We start from the raw sequence: 25,590 nt of genomic DNA, 5'->3' as shown, positions 1-25,590 counted from the left end.
TGATTACCTCTAAACGTTCGCACCTTGGCTCCTGTCCAACACACCTCCTGCAGCGCTACGATGCCGAACCCGCGGTCCTTCAGTAGATCGGCGAGTATGCGGGTGCTCCCAATGAAGTTGAGAGATCGGCAGTTCCACGTACCGAGTTTCCAATCGCAAGTCCTTTTTGTTCGCTGGGGTCGTTACCGTTGGTCTCGGTTCGTATTATTCTGTTGCTGATTTTCCGTTACTATGGTTTTTTACGGCTGGCTCGTAGGGCCTGACACCAACCCCCTACTTTCCGGAGGACAATAGTGCACAGTTGAGCTTAGAGTCCTTCCCTGGCACTCGGACGTAGATCAGCCGCCCCTAACATGGGGATCAGACGCTGTTGTGAGCCGCTTCTCCTGGAGAACAGATGCTCAGGTTTGCCGAAGCAAACCCCCTCCTTCCCTGTCAGCCTACGACCAAAGTTTCCACCGGGGTTGGTTACCTGATCTTCCCTAAGGTTGCTCATAGTTTCCGGTACCTCGAGGTGGTCACAATGGGATCTGAATTGCGCAGCATACCCAGCCTTTACCGTGCCATTGTTGGCAATGAATTAGCTGATGAGTTAGCTCGCACTAGAGCATCACATGATTTCATTGGGCCTGATGCAGCTACTCCGGTATCGAAGATTTACACCTGGGCTGCCATACAGCACAAACCATACAAGAATAGCTTAGAGTAATGTCGTCGAACAAAATTGTATTGTACTGAACCCTCTCCAGGAAATAGAATTACTGCATGGTGATCAACACATTGACTGGCCAGGCCACTGCGGACTCAGCTATCACGTGACGAATATTGTATGTGATAGCTGTAAATCCGATTGCGGAACTTCGTATCATTTGACATGTAACTGTCCAGTTTTTGCGCAACTGCGTTTCCAAGTACTTGGTAAACACTTATTTAGGTAAAACTGACAACAGAAACCTGAATCTTCAGGACGTTCAGTTGTTCTCAACCCGCTGTGGTAAGGCATCGTACACTAATTACGTAACTCTATAGGGGGATGGGGGAGTCTGATGACGCCGATCCTATTCCCGTATCTGTCCTTTTCCCTATCCCATCTCTAATTCCTTTTCCTTTCCCTCGGATAGATGATGAAAGGCCCGTGTTCATGGCAATGGCACAAATTTTCCAAATGGAGGATAACGTGCCTCTGGAGTCGACGTAGTGATACCTGATAAACTAATAAGACCGTACCCACATTTTTACGAAACCCGAGTCTACGAAGTTAATTCGTACAGGTTTTGTGAAAGAAAATTATTATCTGAACTAACTGGTTTGGTTCCTAAGGTTTCTAAGTGGATAATGTTTTATAGCGCATTTACGAACAATTTTTAATTTAGGCATCTGGGTTTGCTGAATACTGCTTTGAGCACCACTGATCCTAATAGCCCGTTTGCCGTATTTATCTTGCTACCCGTAATAATAAAACGACGTTCGTTCAATCTATCTTCATCGATCATAGCGTTTTTCGCAGACATAACCACCGTCAAGCAGTCCCATTTATGTTGCTTATGGTAATACAGATTAGCATAATAAAACATGTATATACAAGGTTTCCCCTTCGCACCTATACAGCTACAGGAGGCGTGGCCGTTTACGTCCCTCTCTCAAACATCCGTACAAGCCATCATCGTTTTCCTCATCATACCTTCTTCACCATGAGCTAACAACCTCACCACACGGCAACCGCCCGATGGGTGGAGTTTCTCACCCTCCCGTTTTATGGTCTGGTTGTTGTATATAACACTCTATTTACCCGTCGGGGAAGGAGGAGAGAACAGAAAACACCCAGCCAAACACAATCCGCCGGGTTAGGCTTGAACGATTCCCTCATCAGTCTCCGCAGAGCGTTTGTTCAAGACGGGTCTCGTCGATTTCGGTCCGGGTAGTCGGCATCGCAGGCAACAATATTCACGAGAATAAAAAAATCGTTATTCGTTATCGATTGTGGCGCATCGGTTTAAAAAAAACCCCTCTACCAATAGACGGCTTTCATTGTGGGGGTGTGTAAGCGTGACGACATCGTACGGCAATCGCGCCCGGCGCTTCCGGTTCATTGACGCGACGTCGTAGTGTTGCGGTGAAGAAGTTTCTAGTGACCCCAAAGGGAAAAGTATAGCACTGGTTAGGCCACTGCTGGTGATTTTGTTTTACCTGGTGTGCATAGTGGTAGATTTTCAAATCCGGCATCAAGATGATGAACGACCCTGCAGCATTGGGGATGATCCCCTTCGATACTATTGGATTATATGAGCAGCCAAAGCCTCGGTTCATCTTCAAAATGCCACGAGTTGTACCAGATCAGAAGAATAAGTTCGAAACAGATGACCTGTTCAAGAAGCTCAGTCGGGATAGTGAAGTAAGTATTTCAGATGTGACTAATTTTGAAAGAATTCGTAATTTTGTAAGAATGATATCGAGTCATCACTTGCAATTCGAAAAGAGCGGTTGTTTTCGAATAATGTTTAAGGATTTAGACAAAACATCAACAGAAAAAACACTAAGAAAAGGCTCTGCCTGCATTTTTTATAAAGCGAATATTTTTTTAAAATTTTTACTGGTTTTCACAGTCTAGGTTTCGGCATTTAGTTTTTGGCCTTTTTCAAGGGTGGAACTGTCTATTGTCTCCTACCGTTTTATGCATTTGGAGCCTCTGATATGCAGTTTTAAATATTTATGAATTATTGGTAGAAAAGGGAGAACAATCTACACTATCTGCACTACACTGTTCGTCGAGATGTTGTAGACAGATCCACCTTTGAAAAAGGTCAAATACAAAATGCCGAAACGTCGGGCAGAAGAAAACTATTCGTTTTGATACCCTAGACTGTGAGAGACCGTAAAAATCGTTATTGTTATGTTATTGTTATTATTTTTTATTGAAATTTTCGGAATTTATTGATTTATTTATGAAAATACTTTTATAGGTCATCTATACATTTATAATACATCTATAATACATTTATAGGTCACCACGACCATATCAAATGTTTTGAGTTTTATGCAAAAGAAATGCAAATTGTCTTTATTGGACATATTTTTGATTATCCATATTGCGCTAACTAGGTACTCCCCGAAACCAAGACATGGCAACATTTTCATAAGTCTGGAGAAAACCCTACTCATGCCGCCAATATCAAGAATATAGCCAGAGAACTAAACAATATCACATAATGCTAAAAGCATGGATTGTAGACATTCGTTTCACGCCAAGTGAGATTGTCCATTTAAGAAACATACTAGAAATCCTACCCGGGAAAAAGTTGGAAAATTGCATGCCAGGCAGTTGAAAGGGAACAAGATAATGATCCCACGCGTTTTTAGTGAAATAATAGGGTACGTGCGCCGGCCTTGGTCAGCCTAAGGAAAATCTTTTTTTTAATGATCAAAATAATTCAGAGGAAGACATACAAATTAACATACGCGCCAATTTGTGACGTAGTTGGGGGGCTGGGGCAAGGCCTCCCAAAACCAATGAAATCGATACTGTTCATCCTAATTAGGCATATTCACGTGTAAACTAGTGCATTTAGACGAAAGAAGTTGAATTTTGTTCAATTTTGAAGAGCTTTGCCCACCCCCCCCCCCAACTACGTCATAAGTTGGCGCGTATGCTAACTAATCTAAACGTTTCCTTCTTTTAATCAAAGGCTATTCTTTCTAGTTTTGCCATTCAGGGATTAGTTGGCGTTGAAATTGCCAATATTTTACCGAAAATTGTTCCTTCTTTGAATCATAGGTTGTTCTTTCGAGGCATTCGGTCAAATAGCGTTCGACCAAATGACCCGGAACCGAAGAATGTCCCTTCAGTGCATGCTTTGAAAATACATGCGTTTATCGCGCAGAAAAAATATGAAATAATAGTGATCAAATATTTCTGCAGTTTCTTCTGGAGCCCATAGTTTGACTTTCACATAGACTGCAACTGATGGTTCACCTTCGTTTTTACGACAGGACACAGTAAATGCCGTTTTTGCCAAAATTGAGTCGAATAAACTCATATTTGGGTTGAGTATACCTATGTTTCAGCGACAGGTAGAGGTATGTGAGTTTAATCGATTTAGCCAATTATGACTTATTCGGCCAAACTATGGGATTGCATCAGGAGAACTCAAATTTGGATAGTATGGCGATTCCGCGAGGAGTACCTAAATCAGTTGACTGAATAATGAGCAGGAATGTGGTAAGCATAACCAACGTGCACAGCCCATACTCCGGAAGCACTGATGAAAACAAGGACGCATTCTTTGCGCAACTCGAATGTGAGTACGGTCGCTGCCCAAGCCACGACGTCAAGATCATGATAGGGAACCTATACACTCGGGTAGGCCAGGAGGAGAAATTCAGCCCAATGACTACAAAGTTCAGCATAGCTGATAAACGATAACGACATACGACTTACGACATACGACGATTTTACCGCCTCCCAGAACATGGTAATTCGTAGTAGCTTTTTTACAACACAGCCTTCATTTTCATTGTTCAGATATCACTATATAACAGACAGACTCGTAAATCGACCATGTTCTGAATGATAGACGGCACTTCTCCGAGATTACCCACGTCAGGATCTGTCGTGCCGCCAACATCGACTCTGACCACTACTTGATGATGGGCAAACGCCGTTCTGAACGCTCTCAACAATGTACAGTACCGGCGACCAACACGATACAACCTAGAGCGACTGAAGCAACCGAATGTCGCCTCAGCATACGCGCAGAGTCACGAGGCAGCGTTGCCTGGCGTAGGTGAGCCCGTGATGTTTCCAAGAAACACGGAAGTTCCTGCAGAAGCTTAATGTATCCCACAACAACGTGTCACGAGCCGCAATCTGCAAGGTTAAGGCGAGAGCCTCTTCATGGACGGACTTGAGGTGGTTGAAATGTGGAAGCAGCACTTCGATGCGCACCTGAATAGTGAAAAGAACGTAAGCAGTGAGAACATCAGAGCGATCACCATAATGAACGCCGCCTGCAAAGTGCAATTCCAGATCATCTTCCGTCGTTTCTAACCTAAAACGGATGAGTTCGTGAGAAGTTATCAGGCCGACTTCATTGATGGCCGGTCGACAACGGACCAGGTCCCAACGCATCACCTGTTCATCGACTTAAAAGCGGCATACAACAGTACCGACCGCATAGAGCTATGGAAAAAAACAGCTTTCCTGGGAAGCCGACCGGGCTGATCACACCAATGATGAACGGTGTACACAACTGCGTGAGGGTGAATTATCCAGTTCATTCAAATCTCGCCGGGGACTGCGACAAGATAACATACTCTCATGCTCACTCTTCATCATCGCTCCGGAGGGTATTGCGACGAGCCGGGCTCAACAATCTGGGTACGATTTTCACGCAATCCGGTCAATTTGTATGCTTCGCGAACGACATGGATATTATTGTCAGATCATTTAACAGTGAAAGAGCTGTAATCCCTCCAACCAACAACAAGTTGTGTTAGCCCGCCTTCCCATCCGGGAGCTTGAGTTCAACGGGTATTCTACAGTACTAGCCAGGACTCAAGCTTTCAGGGAAGAGAGGACACCTTAAGGCGGTAGATGGTGGAACACTTACCAATAGATCGTACTCATGTACGGTTTAACCGCATCTCGAAGTCATCCCTAACGGGCTTACCGCTTTAGGGATGACTTCCTACATAACCCAAGGAACCACCTCTTGGGTATCTGATTAGCAAATTGTTGCATTCTAAACGGGCATCAGCAAAGGGACTGTTCATAACCACGTAGATCAAATTTCAACCATCTCAGACACTCCCCCCCTCTGTCCACAGACTTTCGTACATACATTTTTTTTTTAATTTGAATGGAGAGTAAACTTTCGCCAGAACACAACCCCCCCTCCACCAAAAGTCAAAGTGGTTTATCAATGGCCCGAAGGTCGAATTAGTGGCAAATGCGTAAAAAACAAAGGCCTAAATTACACAGGGTCAAATATTTGACGAGGGACAACATCAGTTTGACACTAATAAAAATACGATCGAGTTAGTTTGGGCATTTCTTTTTGGACAAATATTTGGCTCTGTATACTAACAACTAAAGTACATGCTAGTAGTCGGAATCGTATAAGGCATGGTTCGAACTCTTGTTCGAACTAGATTTGGACGTAGTGGAGGAATTAGGTAGTTTAGGTACCTTGGATCCTGACAACAATATGAGTTGTGAAATACAAAACAAACTGAATATTGTATAATGATAAAGTCTTATCTTAAGGGGTTATATATTTTGAGATAGAAAAAAGACATTTTTATTATTTTATCTAAAAGTATGAGTTCTTAAGAATGCTGTGTCAAATTTTCATAGAGATCCAAACAAAAGAAGCAAAGATACAGTGTCTTGCGTCTCGCTTTCTTTCTAGCACGTAGTGTATATTTAAAACTTTAAACGCGATTATTCTTCATTACACCAACAAAGCTAGCCATGAAAATGTTTGACAATTCTCAGGTCATTTTGACAGACCACACACATGCATTAAAAAGATAGATCATACATTCTACTTTATCGATATTGTTGCCGTCCTTTTCATGCTCATGTTACATCTGTCAAAATGACGTGAGAATTGTCAGTCATTTTGAGGTTAGGTTCGTTGGTGTAATGAAGAATTTCGGAATCATGTTTTCAAAAACGTCGATGGGTTACTACGATTGTGAAATCGGTTTTTTGGTCTAAAAAAGTTATTTTTTGAGAAAAATCGTTCCCATTTGTGAAATAAAACGGAGAAACATAAAATTTGAAATAGCTCATCAGCTATCGCTAATTTATACTGAAAACTTTATATGATTTCAAAGAGGAGATGTTTTCACACGTCATGATGCAGAATAAGATGTTTAGCAATAATCGTTTTTTGTTAAATTTGTGGCTAAACTTATGTGATGAAACTATTAGTAAACTGCCGTTCTACGTATAGTTGCCCATGTTATATGGGATTCCCATATAACATGGGACGATTGGGCGTAGAACGGCAGTAAACCACTCTGAAAAAATTCTCCTTCGTAATGTTTCATACATGTACCTAACCAAAACATTTCTTATAAGTTGTTATCTGTAGGTATTACTTGGTTGATGCAACGAAAAAGGTGGGCTGTCATTGCTCTTTTTATTTGAAAATTCAATGTTTTCGACCCTATGTCTAAATATTAAGAAGGGGGATGAGATTGGGTCAAGCAAGTCATCGAGTGCACATAACCTTAACTAAAAATTCAACATATTATCCAGTCCCCATAAGGCAATCCATGACGACTTTCCGCGATGGGGGTGACAGCCAAAAGTGTAAACACAGTGTGAGTACAACTTACCAAGGTTTCGTCAAGTGTCGTCGGTGCTTAACAAATTCCTTTGTGTTCAACTGTCACCCCGATCATCGGATGTCAAAAATACATGGTAAACAAAAAATATCAGCTGATCGCATCTGTCTCATGGATTGCCTCATTTGACGTGATGCTATATTTACCGTATCTTCATGAAATTACGCTTTGTTTTCGAAAATATGTGGAAGAAATGTCAAGCGAGTGTGTTTGTACGTTTAGTGCTTAAAATAATTTATAACAGTAAACCCATGCGTTTGGATAGCTCCTCTAATCATCAGCTAATCTTTAGTGTACTGTAATATCGTAAGCACGCAAAATAGACTTAATAGTGTACTTCTTCTCCACTCATTTTTGAAATTTTAAGGAAATATCGTGAAACTCCCAGACGGTAGTGGGATCAAAGTAATACCGGGGCTATAAAACCGGTAACATAGCAAGCACAATGTCGGAAAGCGAACGAACGTCGAATTGCGGCATACGAGATTGCTTATTGAGTATTTAACTTGAACTTTATGAATTAGGAGTGCCTTATATCATTCATGAAGTACATAAAAATACTAAAGAAAGAAGAATAAGTCTACCGTTGTGCTAGGACTCATTAAAATTCATAAAAAAATCCGTTAAAATGTTATTCGAGAGAGGGTCTAATAATGTGAAACGTTGTGTAACATAATGTTTGAACGACCCTCCATCTTGAGATGCCCCCTCTAAGGGGTGAGATTGGGTCAATTTTCAATTTATTATTTGTAGTTTCGTAAGCAATTCATATAATTCTTCATTACACCAACAACAAAGCTAGCCATGAAAATGTTTGACAATTCTCAGGTCATTTTGACAGACCACACACATGCATGAAAAAGACGGATCATATATTCTACTTTATCGATATAGTTGCCGTCCTTTTCATGCTCATGTTACATCTGTCAAAATGACATGAGAATCATCAGTCATTTTGAAGTTAGGTTCGTTGGTGTAATGAATAATGTGATACTTTCTTGCTAAACTATCATTAAAGCATTGTCCAGTTAGAATCCGGACGCAGATAATCACTTATATCTCAGAGGTGGAATAACAAACAGAAAAAGTGAAGCCCTCAAAACAAAGATAATTTACTGTAGTTTCATGGAAAAATATCATTAAAATTATTTAATTTAATTTTTAATACATTTTCTCATTTTTTCCGTGATTACTTCCTTAAAAATCTGCACAATGGTAGTAAATTTTAACATCAACCCCTTCGGCGGATTTGTTTAACAATCAGGTCATCTCTGTAGTGTCCTGAGACCCTCTACCAATCTGATCAGGATTCCAAAGAAACTTTGCCAAATATTTCTCTTCTTGCGAAATTAAGGGCTATTCAGTGAATTCCAAAGAAGCGAAATTTGAGTGTTTTTTCGTTAATAAACACTATCCAACAGTGATGACACCACTACACATCTCAGGCTGTCGTGATAGCTCACCAAATTAGCTCAAACCTCTACAGACCCCTTGTGTGCATTTTTGAAAAGCAGCACGCGATTCCTGAGATTAGGTATCATCTTTGTACACATTTGGTGTCAAAATCGTGATGTGAGAAAACGATGTCCAGAGCTCGAACTTCCTGGCAAATCTTGGAATTCCAAGCAGATTTATCCATGAACATAAACTTCAATCTTCCTTGGGAACTTCCTCATGGCATGGTTAACAACATCTGTGCACATTACACATAATGGTTATGGAGACATTAACATTTTTCGCGACTGTCGTACCTGACCACGCTTAATTTTCAGCGTGTTTGTGCAAGATTTTTTTCCTTCACTTATCTTCAATCTGAAATAACTTTTCACTCGTAGCAAGAAAATCGATGAAATTTTCACCATCAATAGAGGACTTGTTTATGATCAGACTGCTGTAAAAAAAATATGATTATGATCATTGAGAGCGTCACAATAAATTATCCTTTGCGTCCGGATTCTAACTGGACAATGCTTTACCACATAGAAGATTATACATACAAAATAAAAATTTATTCCGACTTCAATTGCATTTGTTATTTAACAAACAATCTTTGAGTATCCTTTTTGGACCCATTCTCACCCCCAACGACGGTATATACACTTACTAGAACTTCGACGAAAATTTCTGAAAAATAGTAGTAAAAACACTATGTAAAATTGAAAAAGTTTTCTCCACATGTTCACAAAAGTTGAGTATTTTGGTATCACAAATATTTTCTCTGAAGCAAGCATTATTGTCGCGCTTATCTTTTATTAGAGTCCTGCGGCGGTCGTACGCTCACAAGGCATACCGCCGCATGACAGTCGCAAGGCAAAACAAAAGAAAAAGTGTTCCCACTAAAAACAAAAGCACGTGGGTTTCGCGAAGTGACAGATGTTTTTGAATGTATTTGTGACGAACGGCAAGAGTGGCTCAGTGGAATGAGTGTTCTTGCTGTCAAATCCCATATAATGGAATTATATACTTTTAAATCTGGTGACGCTGTTATGATTAGTGACTGTCGCGCTAATATCAGAAGCTAGAGGCAGATAATCGCCATATTCTGATTTTTCTTGAGAGGCATAATAAGAAATTCCAAATAATTTGCCAGATATAACCGTAAACCACCCATTTTTAGCCAAAAACTTTTTTGGGGGATCAAATAATCAACAAAAACAAGTTTTATAGGTACTTTCAGAAACCTGATATCAAAATTCAGAATACATTGTACGTGTTGCACTGTGTAATGCTAATAACGTAGACAGCTAAATATACATTTTCCGATAATTTTACCAATACTCAACCCATTTTCACGGAAGTAACATCACGTCATGAAAATACTAATTTATTAGAAACGTGTGTTCAACTAAATCGGAAATATACATTCATAACGAGCAGATTACGGCGTTGCATATATTATATAGACCGGCAGCTGATGATCCGCGACTCATGGAATCTACGTCATAAAAGGTGTACGCGAAATCGACGTGCCGTCTGGCACGATCATCGGCTGCGACAACGCAATTTACCTACGTATACTTGTGGGAATCCCGTCGGTCGCATGGTGTATTGCACATTGATTCCCAATCGTGTTTATATTGAGGCTCTTTGATTCATCCGTCACGACATACGTATCAATACCGATAGGTGCTATGTAAAAACTTAAAATAAATAACAAATAAAAATTTTGCTAATTGGCATTTACATTTCCACAAAATTTAAAAAAAAAATCAAATTGTTAGAATGAACTTGTCACAAAATCAATAATAGGTATAATTGAGAAAACCCAACTGCCTAATGGGTCGCCACCATTAGTTTGGTAACCTATTCTCTAATCTACTCTACTCCACAACCAAACGGTGAGTAATTGTACTTTCGTTTTCCCCTTTCGTCCCAGGTTCGGTATACCGGTTTCCGCGATCGTCCGATCGAGGAGAGGCGCGGCCGCTTCCGAGCGGGCTGCTGCGAAGGCCACACCGAGATCTCGTTCGCCACCACCGGTATCAACGTGCAGCTAGTGTTCAACCCCAACCACGGTCTCTATCATCACCCGCACCATCACCATCATCACCATCCGGCCCACCTGGGACTGGAGAAGGAGTGCGACTTTGACAAGGAACACGGCAAGGTATGGGTACCTTCCTAACCTATATGTTAGTGTGGGTCATCGGAAGCGTTTTCTCAGATCAAAGCTTTTTTGGTTCCGTTTCGGGTCCTGAGTATCTGTGCAAAATTTGAGCACGATCGGTTGCGTCTACACTTTGCGCATTGCAATTGAAATTTGTATGGGATTTTGTATGAGAAAACATACTTTTTTGCATTTTAGCCATAAGTTGAAAAAGTTTGTCTAAAACTTTTTAACCGATACTGCAAATTGATAGCCTAGGATGTTCTGAAGAACTTTGTTGAAGACCGCAAAGCGATTCGATGCTTGTAAAAATAGTTATAACCAACGAACCGCATACATGTGTTTATGTTTTAACATGTAAAGGAATAACAATAGCAACAAAATCATGCTGTTTCACCAAGCAATGCCAACGCTATAACTTTTTTCATAAGCATCAGATCACTTCGCGGTCTTCGACAAAGTTTTTCAGGACAACCTAGGCTATGTTTTCACTTTAACGGTTACACGGTTTTAGTAAAATTCGAGATTGTTATGAGAGAAATGCAAAAAAGTGTGTTTTCCCATGTAAAACCCCGTACAAACTTCAAACGCGATGCGCAAAACGTAGACATAACCGATCGTGCCCAAATTTTGCACACTTATTTGGGTCCTGAAATGGTATCAAAACAGCTTTGATCTGATGGGATACCATTGAATTTTTCACTTTTCCATATAAACGATGACCCACTCTAAGTATGTACTTGACAACGAAGGCTATAGAATCGATCGATTAGGTTGTTGAGAGATATCCCACCCGCTCGGTACCACCGTTCGCATCAGGGACACTACTGGCAGGGATTGACAACTCAATTAGGCGCGTATAATTGGGGGCGCAATTTGGAAATGGTGTGACGAATCGAATTTGATAGGGTGGATATTTTTTTTCGGGCACCTTCTGGGTATGCTATTGACCCGCCACCACCACCACCACCATCAGTCTGTGTTGGAACTTTTCAGTTCTTGAAAACTGACAAACAGCACGAAACCGGGATGATTTATGGGTCTTTTGTGCGCAGGAACGTGTTTCGAATTGAGAAGGGACAAATCAGACGAGAAGCGACGCACATGATGAACTTTCGGTATGGCTATCGATTTTTCGTGCTAACGCAACGGCACTTCCGACTGACTCGTGTCGGGGGTGAAGTGCACAAAAGTACAGGGTGGGCAGTATCAAGGGACACGCTTGTATGAAAAAAAAAATCTTCGCTTAAGTCGATTTTTTCGATTGCACTAAGGTCCCATATGAACTGTTTCAGCGCGATCGGTGAAACTATAACTTAGCGCAAGCGATTCAAAGTTTGCATAGGATTAACTATGGACAATGTTACACTTACATAGAAAAGAAAGGCCCGAGGTCGCCCCATGTCTCCTTAATTCAAATCGATCAATGCTCCATGTAGAACATTTATCCATGAATCATTCTTCCGAAGACCGCAAAACGATTGGATGCTTGTGAAAAAAGTTAATCAATTACACTAATTTACAAAAAAAAAACGAAAGTCGTGAATTTCTGTCAACGACCAAAGTTTTTGAAGCATAATCAAGCGCTGATTTCGAAACCGTGCTTCAAAAATTGTTAAGTAGAACAGTTTTTTAGTTTTAGCTCAATATCGAGTTTTACAACTTTTAAAAATATGGAATTTACTAAAACGCAAATATCTTGCGTTTTGTTCAACCGATTTTAAATCTTTTCCTATAAATTAAAACCTGAATATAATACCATTCTATCATCTGAATACAGGTTTTGCGCATGATTGATGCAATTTAAGATATTGATGAGTTTTAGGGACAATCTTCTTAAATTTTATCAAAATTTCCAAAAATATATGAAGAAATGTGTTTTTTTTTTCAATTTTAAAAAACAATTTTATTTTTTTTTACAACTTTTATTTGATATATCATATATATGCAAGTGACAGTAAAAAAACAGCTCAATCGGAGCATTGATTACTGAGAATGAGATGTGTGAAGTGAGCAACTTTGCTTAAAAATAGAACAAAAATCGATTTCAAATCATCAACCTTGTATGGAAAGTCGAAAAAAATCCGCTCTTCTGTAATTTTTTTCCTTCGCGTTTTTGAACTCAAAAAATGATCATCAGCTTACCGAATTCAAAAATGCGATAAACTAGTGTTGTGTTATTATCGATCAGTGCTTAAGCTTTAGCTTAGAGCTTAGACTGACTGCACATATCTATGGTTGCAACTCCGTGATTGACCCGAACCAATGACAGTTGCACAATGAATCAACTGAACAATTGACTGGGAGTGGTCAAAATTCTCACTGTGTAACCTTCAGAGGCTATCTTTAACGGTACAATGATGGCGCCGGCCACGTCCTTGCAGTCAGAAATGTTAGTAACAACCTTTGTAATGTAATAGTTGGCGTTTACCGCACGTCTCCACCAAAGGCTGCAGGAAGGAGTGCTTGTTAGTATCGTATCGTATCGAGCAAAATTTGGTAGATTTCCTTTGAGATCTCAAAAAATTATCAAACTATTGAGTTTAGTAGTTTTTTGTCAATAACTCAAAAACGAAAAGAGATATCGTAATTCTGAGCACTTTTCCGGCCTTTTATTGTCCTACAATTGTCGACTTTATTAAAATAGGGTATTTTTTGGTGAAAAAAAAAACCATATTTTTTGTGACCTTATACAATTTTTGAGAATATTAGGCCCCGTGGCGGACCACTCAGCCTAGAGATACGGACTCCAAATTTTGGCCAGATTGTTTTTTTTTTTAGCTAAATCGATTGTTTCGGGACGGGACCAATGAAAACTAATCGTGGCTGGAATTGCAAAGATGAGTGCCCAAGTAACCAGTAAGCGCTAAAGTGTTGCATTATTTGCACATTTAATGCAATCATTTAATGGATCCTTGCTTTAAAAGCTGATATAAGCTAATATAATGCCAGAAAAGGCGAAATAGCGTACTGCTAGAATGGAGAAATGAAAGCCCAGATACTGCACTGCAAGTGCTACAATTCGACTATAGGACAAACGTCAGTTGTTTTCGCCCGCTTTTTTTTTGGCAAATTATTTAGCTTCATGGCACGCAGCCTTGCAGGCAGCCAATCAAATGATAATCAAAACAAACGAAAAAAAAAAATGAATGAAAATGTGGGCCTTCGACATCGAAAACGACAAAAATTAGGGGGTTTGGACGGCATCGGATTCCATTTGTGTTTTGTTCTATGATTTTCTGCCTTTGGAATACGATAATTGCTCCGTCCTCTTCCTGATACGTGAACTAACTACAACGGGTGTGATGAAGTTGCTCCCTTGCCGCTTCGGCCATACGTAACAAACAGCATTGCAAAGGAAAAGAGGCCATTTTAAATTATAATTTAAATTATAATTATCATTTTATCCTTTCACTGAACATGCGTTTGTAGTAGTCACATTCTAAACATGATTCTATGCATGTCGTTTGCACCACTACACTGCCGCCACTCGCATAACAGTCCCATCTTTGCTGGGTTTCCTATTCATATGGGACTGTTTTGCTAGTGGGGGCAGTACACGTAAATGTCGAGCGCGTGGTTCATCTGCCATCAAAACATTAGGTAGCACTTATGGATGCCCTGTATGCGCATAAAGTGCTTATATAATGCTAATTAATTGCTTGCAGCAATTAATGAATGCATCAGCATCATGAATGCAATGCAAGGGCTTTTATGTTTCGAAAATGTTGATAATGCGGTTATTTGCTTTATTAATGCTGAATCAACGCTTACAAGTACTACCAATGCTGATTTGAGACCAATTACACTAGTTTACAGCATTTTTGAACTCGGTAAGCTGATGATCATTTTTGTTGTAGAATCATGCCCTGAGTTCGAAAACGCGAAGGAAAAAAATTACAGTAGAGCGGATTTTTTTTTCGATTTTCCATACAAGGTTGATGATTTGAAATCAATTTTTGTTCTATTTTTAAGCAACGTCGCTCACTTCACACATCTCATTCTCCGTAATCAATGCTCCGATTAAGCCTACATATGAAATGTTAAATTAACGTTGAGAAAGAATTCTTAGTTTGTTTTTTTCTTAATGAAAAAAATACATTTCTTCGTATATTTTTGGAACTTTGCCTAAAATTTAAGAAGATCGTCCCTAAAACTCGCCAATATCTTGAATTTTATCAATCTGACGCAAAACCTGCATTCAGATGATAAAATGGTATTGTATTCAGCTTTTAATTTATGGAAAAAGATTTGAAATTGGTCGAACAAAACGCAAGATATTTGAATTTTGATAAATTTAATATTTTTCAAAATTGTAAAACTCAATATTGAGCTAAAACTTAAAAACTGCTCTGCTTAAAATTTTTTGAAGCACGGTTCCGAAATCAGTGCTAAATTATACTTCAAAAACTTTGGTGGTTGACAGAAGTTCACGACTTTCGTTTTATTTTGTAAACTAGTGTTATTAATGGTTATGGTTCATCGACATCTATATTAATAGTCTCACTCATCTCCAACAACATGGCAAAGTCTTTGCAAGCATCATCAACTTTCAGAGTCTAGACTTGAAACAGATTCCGATTGATGATGAAAATTCGAAAGATGTATGATCATATAACGATATAATGTGCAATTATTTCACATGCTAGATTAGTAATTAATCGAAAAGATCTCACCAAGTTCACCACTTATTTATTATTAATTATTTATTATTTTTAAATTCAAAATTCGACATGAAGCGGGAAGAACAAAATTTGCAAAATTCAGAAACTCACGGAGGTATCTCTTGCGCGTTATTACTAGTGGTACCGTAAACCGGGGTCAAATTGATCAGCGGGGTGAAATTGATCAATCGGGTACTACATTGTAATTTCATACTAGGAACTCTTACGCATCGTAATGAACTTAAACTTTTTACGTCATCTGGTTCGTAGATGTCTAGAGATGAGTATAGACTTTTAATTTTTTAGAAAAAAGTAAGTTTTGCCTTATTTTTTCAAGGAATTTGCAATGTATTTCTCATTTAGCTAAAATCATTGCTACTAAACAATCAATTGCTAATAGGACTTCCCGTAAATTCTCTGTTTTAACATTTTTGTGGAGCCTTGGTTGGGATGTTATGCAGCTAATCAGAACTTGAACTAGTTATAAAAAGTTCATTTTATGAGGAAATAGTCATTTATTGTGATAAAAATCACTTATTTCATAGAAAATTGCCTACCTTTAGGCGTTTAAGGGGAAATTTCAAAATTTAATTTTGCATTTAAAGTATTAAATTCACTAGTTTTAAGATTTTAGACGCGTTATTCGGTTTTAGAAGAGCAAAATTAAGCGGAGAAAGAAATTTTCCTTTCCAACCGATGCTTAATTGTATACTGATCAATTTCGCCCCAAATTGGCTTTTCCAATGTTTTGATATTTGGAGTTATTTAACTTAAAGTTTAAATTTGATGAACAAAATTCTGTCACATGGTTCCATGGAGATCCACAGGGTACTGGCTTTACACATATTCTTTTGGCAACATTTGAACAGGCACTGATGTTATCCGCAAAAGTTGTTTTAAAGTGATCAATTTGACCCCGGATTACGGTATCAGAAGGCCGGCTCCAGAGGCACGTTATCCTCCATTTGGGACATTTGTGCTAGTGGAATGTCTGGTCAAACTTCTGGAACAAATGGAATAGATACCAAAAGCGGAATCATTCAAAATTAAGAAAAAAAACCCTAAATAATCCACCTAGCGGTGATGGCGCCTTTCTCGTACCTTCGAAACCCCATTTCAATAAAACTCAAGAGAAATTTTGATGTACATCGCACTTTCATACAATTAACAGAAATCCATTTCATGATACCAGAAATCATATCGTTTATCTGGCTTTTAATGTTTGAGCCTCAAACTCTTAAGAAAAAGACGCTATCTTGAATTTGAAGCCACCATTTAGGATTTAAGATTGCCATCTTGGATGTGCTGGTCGCCATTTTTGGAATCCAGGCATCATCCCCATACCATATATACCAATAATGCATTGTTTCGGACCCTAAAACTCCATTAAACAGCCGCGATATTGAATTCGGAGCCACAATCTTAAATTTTAGATCGCCATCTTAGATATCCTGATCGCCATTTTGGACTCTGGAAGTCTTCCCCCATACCAAATATACCAATATTGCATGGTTTTAGAGCCTAAAACTTCATTAAACAGCCGTTAGAGCCTAAATCTCAATCAAACAGCCACCATCTTGAAACTGAAGCCGCCATCTTGGATATTCTAGTCGCCATTTTAGGAGTCCAGGCATCATATAGCATATAGCTTGCTTTAAGAGCCTAAATCTCTATTAAACAGCCGCCAGCTTGAATTTTGAGCCGCCACCTTGAACATTTGACTGCCATCTTGAATTTTGGGCCGATATCGTGGAGATTCTGGTCTCCAGTTACAAAAATCGCCGCAGTTTGATGTATCGCATGATGGGACTAGTTCAGTTTTATATACGGCCAGTTCTACCGGTGCTGGTCCGGATCACTGAAATGGCCATAACTCCGGAACGCCTTGGCCGATCTGGACCATTTTTGATAGCAAACAATTCCGGCTCGATTCAAGCTATAATCTGAAAAATCGGCAAATTTGAAGTGCCTTAAAAGTGAGTGAACTTATTTTGCGCACATACATACATACAGACATAATCTCAATTCGTTGAACTGAGTTGATTGGTATATGCAACTTGATCCACCGAGCCTTTTTTCGAAAAATCGTTTTTGAGTGAACATATAGTTTTTTAGTTCACTATGTGTGCGAGAAAGGTAAAACGCAACTTTTGAGCTTTTTTGCTTTAGTTATCTAACTAAACCAATAGATTCCAAGATCTTTTTGGTAGCAAATTTGATAATCTTTCAAATGCGATAAGTTTGACGATTTTCAAGTTATAGCTAGTTTGAAACAAGCAAAGTCAAAAACATGTAAAGTTCAATTACTACGTAACAGTTGAGATTTAACCATATGCGTAAAACATTTTTTTCACCTGTCTGAACCTGTTTGCTTGCTATCGTTCATAAGGTTATCAAAAAATCCTAGCTTTGCTGTGTAGCATACATAGGTTCAGTTCAGTTTTATATTTAGCCGCTTTCGGAGGGACATCCAGAACTGCTTACGGCACTACCGGCTGTCCCTAATGTGGTCCTAACCTATTTCTTTGATAACCATTCATCAGGTTATCAGAAAAGCTGTTATTTGTTGTATCACATGCATGCGTTTGGTACTCTTTTATATTTGGCCGCATCCTTCGGGACCCCCGGAACCGGTCCCGGACAACTACCGGTTCACATATGGTCTAATACGGTTTTCCTGCTAACCATTCATCAGGTTATCCAAAATGCCGCTGTATGATGTGTCGCATGCATGGGTTTGGTGCACTTTTATATTTGGCCACTTCCGGTGGGACATCCGGAACACTACCGGTTCGGATATGGTCTGATACTGTTTTCCTGCTTACCGTTCATCAGGTTATCGGAAATGCCGCTGTTTGATGTGTCGCATGCAAGGGTTTGGTTCACTTTTATATTTGGCCATTTCCGGTGAGACACCCGGAACTGGTTCCGGAATTCAACCGGCTGTCTCTAATGTGGTCCTAACCTATTTATTTGATAACCAGTCATCAGGTTATCAGAAAAGCCGTTATTTGTTGTATCGCATGCATGGATTTGGTACTCTTTTATATTTGGCCACATCCTTCGGGACCCCCAGAACCGGTTTCGGAACACTACTGGTTCAGATATGGTCTGATATTGTTTTCCTGCTAATCATTCATCAGGTTATCGAAAATGCCACTGTTTGATGTGTCGAATGCATGGGTTTGGTACTCTTCTATATTTGGCCACTTCCGGTGGGACATCCGGAACCGGTTCCGGAACACTACCGGTTCAGATGTGATCTGATACTGTTTTTCTGCTAATCGTTCTTCGGATTATCGAAAAAGCCGCTGTTTGATGTGTCGCATGCATGAGTTATGTTCAATTTGATATTTGGCCACTTCCGGCGGGACACCCAGAACCGGTTCCGGAACACTACCGGTTCAGATGTGGTCTGAGACTATTTTTCTGCTTACCATTCATCAGATAATCGTAAATGCCGTGGTTTGATGGGTCGCATGCATGGGTTTGGTGCATTTTCATGTCTGGCCCCTTACAGGGGTACCGGTTCCGGAACACCTAAATGGCCATATCTCCGGAACGGCTGGTCCGATCCGAACCATTTTCAATAGGAAACAATGGGACCAGATTCTGCGTCGAATGAGCCGTCGATCGTTAAAATCGGTTGATATTTACTATCTAAAAGTGAGGTGACCTTTTTTTGTACACATTCACACACACATACATACACACACACACATACACACACACAGACATCATCTCAACTCGTCGAGCTGAGTCGATTGGTATATGAAACTTGCCACTCCGGGGGCTCTATCAAAATTTCATTTTTGGAGTGAACATATAGCCTTTCGGTACACCTTGGTGTACGAGAAAGGCAAAAAGGATATTTTCAAGAGAGGCAGGTAAATTTGATATTTTTTGCATAATTCATCAACAATTATTTGCGGTGGCAAGAGATCACATTGCCCGCGTCGTTGTGCTCGTGTTCGTCGTCATTCCGAGTTCCCGTCGTACAATGCTAGTATCCGAGTGATTGTTTTTCAGTTCGGCGGGTATTCGCGCTTGTCTATTTTTTCGGTTTATCCTTCGATGGACGACCAGAGAATCAGCGAGTGGTGTGAACGAGTGAACATTGAATATGGTTTGGACGGCATTCTAAACCATTTGGATGTTGAGATCGAATAACTTGATGATTTTGTGGCTATATCGGTCTTTTTCTACTCATAGTATAAGGGAGTAGAGATCAAAGTGGATAATGAAATGATAGATATGATAGAATTAGCGAAGGTAGCGAAAAAGTGTGAAAATTTTATAGAAGGTGAAATTAGGCAAGTAGGCCATGCATTGACCGAATACATTAAATGCGTGAAACTTCTGCCGTGCGACCTGTGCTTTTAAACAGATCGGCTTGGTTGGTAGTTCATACCACCTTACCTGCGCCTATAGTGGACCCCCTTCAGAAAAACTCAAATATAAATGCCTAAATCAACTGTTTCCAGGCAACTTCCACCGGGGTAACATCAGTTACATTGCTACACTGCAGTTCCTGGCAATCAAATGATCCAGTGGCCGCAACAATAAGTATACTGGACCCTGGTGGTGTCCATTATAGGCAACATCGATGCGTATTTCACTGGAATAATTTATTAAAGTTGTATGTTTGACGGTCTTCACATAAAGAGGGGACGTGAAACTTGTTTGAAAAATCCACTTTGGAACAATCCACTGCCTTAACATAGCTAAAAAGTCGCAGAAGTAAATTTCGATGACTTAGGGGGTCCACTACTAGTACCCAAACCCTATATTTGAACATGACAGAAATGGGGATTTCGGAGGGGTAGCCTAAGGAAGTTAAATGAACTGGTTTCCGGGCAAATGTTCGTGGAGTGGGAGTGGCCAGACTTTGTCACGAAATAACAACCATCATGTTGTTATTCGAAGATCTCCAGTGAATTTAGCTTACCCCGCTACAACAAACCATCAGGTAGATTATTCCGTTCCGGTTTTTAGCCGGGCTTAGTTCATCTTGCGACCCACGCTTCACTTGCCTTGCGAAGGAAGAACTCACATTTTTTTGACTACGTCAGGAGTTGGATTCGATCCCAGGTCCTCGGCGTGTAAGAATTTTCTTCCTAAGGAAATTCCTCTAAATTCACCACAAACCGCCTGGCAGAAATATGTTAGACGAAAATGCCTCGAGGAACTATGCCAGAAGTGTATTGACAGCTTTGGTCAGATGCTCTCTAATAAATTGCCCAAAGAGACTCGAGGAATTTAGCTAGAAATTTTCCTCAGTGTTTGGCATGAAATGTGTTAGTTTGTTCAACCAGACTATTCACATCCTCCATAAATTGCAACATACATATTCTCGGCCGTTTTGTTCTCTTCGCCTTGTTTTTTTTAACCTATGTAACTCAAAATTGGCCTCAAATCTTTCCCAAACAAGCTAAATTATATAGCCAAGTTTCATGTGATTTGGCCGATAAAAACCCCCATGACGAAAAGAACAAAGTATTAAAAACGCAAAATCAAAAAGTGTCCAATTTCACTCAAAGTAAAGGTACAGTTCAGTGCAAAGAATGTCCTGACCTCTTATCCACTTATGAAATGCTGCCAATCAATCCTGACCACCCTGTATTTTGCCTCAGGCAAAAAAGGAGACGCACATGATGGTCATTAGTTCGTTTTTTTTTTGTCTCGTCTACATTGAAACATTTTACCAGAGGGATGAATTTTGCACAAATTTCGACTATGCGTATAAATAGCTGCGCACTCCACAGGGGAGCCATCTTTGTCTTCCACTGATACTGCTGCATGTAATTTGAAACCAGGGACATGCGCATTGAGAGAGAACCATCGATTTTGCCTAGCCAGAGGGTGGATGATGGTGGTGGTCCTTTTTTTCTAAAGTAAATGTTCCAAGCATTTAACTTCAAAATGTCGAACGAATCGATTTTATGGCTTTCCAAAAAAAGTTATCCTCTTTAAAAGGCAAGAAATGCTAATTGACTGGGTGATCCGGAAGCGATTATACATTTCTTGGGAATGGGTATGGGTGCGTGCAATACTGGACCAACAGCTGGATTTTGATGGTCTCTAAGACGTTTAAGCAACGATTCTATGACCGCGCGGTAGACGTGAGAGCTTCTCTGCTCTCATGCTTAGGTTTATGATTCATTGACGGGGAAAAAGGTATCCACCGGCATCGATGGAAACGGCAGCGAGTGAAATGTAAATTAGGCAGTCCCATTATTGTTGTCTCGCTATTAGCCGTTACTCTACCTGCGTCTTGCGACCGTGATCGCACTTCGTTTGCTTTGTTAGGGGGATTCCGCTCCGTGATTCATCCGTCAGCAACATTGAGCGACCAGTGACTTATGGATCAAAATTATTGATATGGTAATGCTTTGTTGAATGCATTGCCAGGGCTTTCCCGTGGCATGCGAACAGATGTCTTGCTATGTATATATGTAGTGGCTTCGGCGTGAAAAATCAATATCCGAGAATTTCTAGAGAGATACCCCATAAGTTGAAGTTATCTTCTGACAGTTCAAATTCGAAAATATTCTACCATAAAGAACGATCGCCTTAAGGCATAATAAATGGTAACAGTTCATTGCATCTTTTGGACATTGCTACATGGAATGTAAATTTGTAATTGTGAATAAACAGTTCATTTGAATATTCATACTCTCCTGATCGAAAGTTTGGGGTCACCCCCTCAAAAACATATCATTTTTTTAGGCCCATTTCTCCGCCAATTTGCGTCCAATTTCAAAACCCTCATTCAAAAGATAATAAGTCAAAGAAACTTTGAACATGATTTAAAAGAAACTTTTTCAAATAATTTTGCATGTAAACTTAACCTAAAGTTGCCAAATTTTCTAAAAAAATAATAAAAACTTTCGGGAGTGTCGCTGGAAATTGGGTCGACCAAATTTTAATATGAGAGCGGTAATATAACCCATTTTCTATTAGCTTTCAACAGCTTTTTACAGAACTTAGTTAAAAAATCTAGAAAAAAAGTTATTAAGTAAATAAACTCTTCATGTCATCGACCAAAAGTTTGGGGTCACCCCTCAATATGATGTATCAGCTAAAAGTTTGGGGTCACTTTCGTAAAACATGGAAAAGTGATTTGGTGATATTTTTGTCATCTATAGTTCAATTTTAATTCTTCTTGGCTCATTTCAAAGATAATTAACTAAATTTACGTTTGATGTCTTTAACTTAACGTATTTAACGATTTTTGTATATAAAAATGTTATGTAAAGTTAACTCATTCACCCCACTTCAAAAAATGAGGCAACTTTACGTTAGTATGTAAATTTCAACAAATATGTGTGGTTTAATGTCTATGCAATAAGTATCATTCATTTTGTTCCAAATAAGCCAAGAAGAATTAAAATTGAATGAAAGATGACAAAGATATCAACAAATCACTTTTCCATGTTTTACGATAGTGACCCCAAACTTTTGGCCGATACATCATTATATATATATAGAAAATGGGTTATATTACCGCTCTCATCTTTAAATTTGGTCGACCAAATTTCCAGCGACACTGCCGTAAGTTTTTATTCATTTTTTAGAAAATTTGGCAACTTTGGATTAAGTTTACATACATTTTTTTTTTAGTTTATTTTAAATCATGTTTAAAGTTTCTTTGACTTATTATCTTTAGAATGAGACCTAGGGTTTTGAAATCGGACGCAAATTGGCGAATATATGGGCCTAAAAAAATTACATGTTTTTAAGGGGGTGACCCCAAACTTTTGGCTAAAATATAAACGACTCATAAAAAAGTGATCATTTTCCATAACAAAATCAGAAATTGCCAATAAAGAAGTAGGGGTGGGAGCAATAATAAACTATAAAATTTCCATAAACAAATCAAAAAGTGCATAAATAAATCAAAATTTCCCATAAATAATTGATTTTCGAGCAATAAAAAACGTTGGAATTTCCACGAATAATTCAATAATTGCAATAAATAACTACATTTTTTCCACCAAAACAGTTAAAATTTTCCATGAATAAATCTGACTTTTCCATAAATAATTTAAAAATTCCCAATTGAAAAACATCAAAAAAGCAATTGAAAATTTAGCAATAAATAGGATCTGATGAGCAAGGTAAAAGTACCGGCTGAGCCATGCGGCGGAGCCGCATAGAGGATTGAGGATATGAGGCGGCAGAAGGCCGCCGATGTTTCCGAAATCCGATGCGCCGTAACTGCGTCGATTCGGTTCTAGGCAATCCACAGATCCAAGAATTTGCCCGGTATAATGCGAACAGAGATGTTATCCCTTTTTTAAGTCCGACGAGCGTTAGCGAGTTCGGACAGCAAGCGATTGTCTGTTAAATTGCACAATAGTTTCAGTCTTTCTATCATAGTTCTATAATGTAGTATGTTCGAAAATTTTTGTTGGAAAAAATATAGTTTTTTATTGCAATTGTTGATTTATTTGTGGAAATTCTTGCATTTTTTATTGCTAGAAAATCAATTATTTATGGGAAGTTTCGATTTATTTATGCGCTTTTTGAATTGTTTATGGAACTTTTCTAGTTTATTATTGCTTCCACCCCTAATTATTTATTGGTAATTTTCGAATTATTTATGGAAACTTTTTAATTTATTATGGGACGATTAATTGGCTGCCCAAACTTTTGAGCGGGAGTGTAAGTTTAGTTTTTTTTGGACCGACTTTTCGAACCCTCTAAGCAGAATACCATCTTCGAATGAGTGTAATCAGTTTTGTGCCTTTTAATTCCGCTCTATTTCGCTTATCCTTTGACAGATACGCGCAGTGATGGAAAACAGTGAGGAGTGCAGCTGAATAGACACAAACGCAAAGCTATCCTACTCGTGAACAACAGAAGCCAGAATATATTCGCACTTCCTTCACTCGCGAGCTGACGAAGCTGGTCGCACTCGTGATTGATTCGCGAAGCAGCTCTGAACATTTTTCAATTTTGTGCAAAAACGAATTTACACGGCCGACAGATTAACTTTTCAGGAACAATAAAGCACAAAACACTACTATCTGATGGATAATTACTTGTTTTGCTATTAAAATCGCACTAAAATGCAATTCCCGCATCTCCACTTGTTCTTCGCGAATAAAAATTCATAAGTGTTTTTGTTTTTGTTTTGCTTCATACTCGTGAAGCAAGCGGGTGCGAATAAACTCACACACGGCTTACTCTCGGCACCGTGAGTAAACCGTTTGTTGCTTTTACACTCGCGAGTTGATTCACGATGAGAGTGTTTCCATCTCTGCTTGTAATCTTCCATGATAACTGACACTAAGGAAGATTACAAGTGATAGTTAAAATACGCGTATCTCTTCAAGGATAAGCAAAATAGGGCGGAATTAAAAGGTACAAAACGGATTGCACTCATTCGAAGTACAATATGTATAGCGTTACACAGGTATACCTTTTTTTTACTTATTCGTTTACATTTAAGGCTCGGGTGCCACATGGGCATAACTGAGCGGGTATACCCTGATTGAATGGACACTTCCAATTTTGAAATGTTTATGAAATCAAGTAACTTCTGTTCTGTAATAACACAAAGAGAGGATCGATGAAGAGAAACCGACAATGTCAGTTAGGCCTTTTTGAAAAATCAGTGACGAGTTAATAAAAATGATGTAAAATGTTTTAACAGTTGATAAAAATATGCAAAACTGTTACTGCTCAACAGCACAATTCTGCTGATTTGTCACGAAAGGGATATAGTGCGAATTTCGTTTGCGTTTGCAAATTACGGGTCCTAAGCTGGTTACGCAATCCGTAAAAGGCCCTATTCGCAACTGCAAAACGTCTTTTCACTTCACGGGAAACGTCATTATCACATGTCACAAGTGTTCCAAGATAAACAAATTCTTCAACAAATTCAAACACATCCCCATCAATCACTACCTCCCTCAGCCCTAACACCTATAGGGCTGCCTCTGTCTTTACCCGCTATTA

The 25,590-nt window shown here is 39.2% G+C and overlaps 1 protein-coding gene across 1 annotated transcript in view; it reads left to right on the top strand.

Annotated features, from left to right (window-relative positions):
- The first annotated feature begins 1,854 nt into the window (after nt 1-1,854).
- LOC109423007 (protein big brother) overlaps nt 1,855-25,590 on the top strand; it is a 34,675-nt gene continuing 10,939 nt past the window's right edge. The window contains exons 1-2 of the mRNA XM_029874411.2: nt 1,855-2,392; nt 10,730-10,960. Of these exons, the coding sequence (XP_029730271.1) occupies nt 2,228-2,392; nt 10,730-10,960 (396 nt within the window). The 5' untranslated portion in view covers nt 1,855-2,227. The remainder of the gene's footprint in view (nt 2,393-10,729; nt 10,961-25,590) is intronic.

Source organism: Aedes albopictus, chromosome 1 (assembly GCF_035046485.1).
Source record: "Aedes albopictus strain Foshan chromosome 1, AalbF5, whole genome shotgun sequence".
Taxonomy (NCBI): Eukaryota; Metazoa; Arthropoda; class Insecta; order Diptera; family Culicidae; genus Aedes; species Aedes albopictus.
The sequence above is the reverse complement of the archived record's forward strand: the minus strand, read 5'-3'. Positions and strand labels throughout refer to the sequence as shown.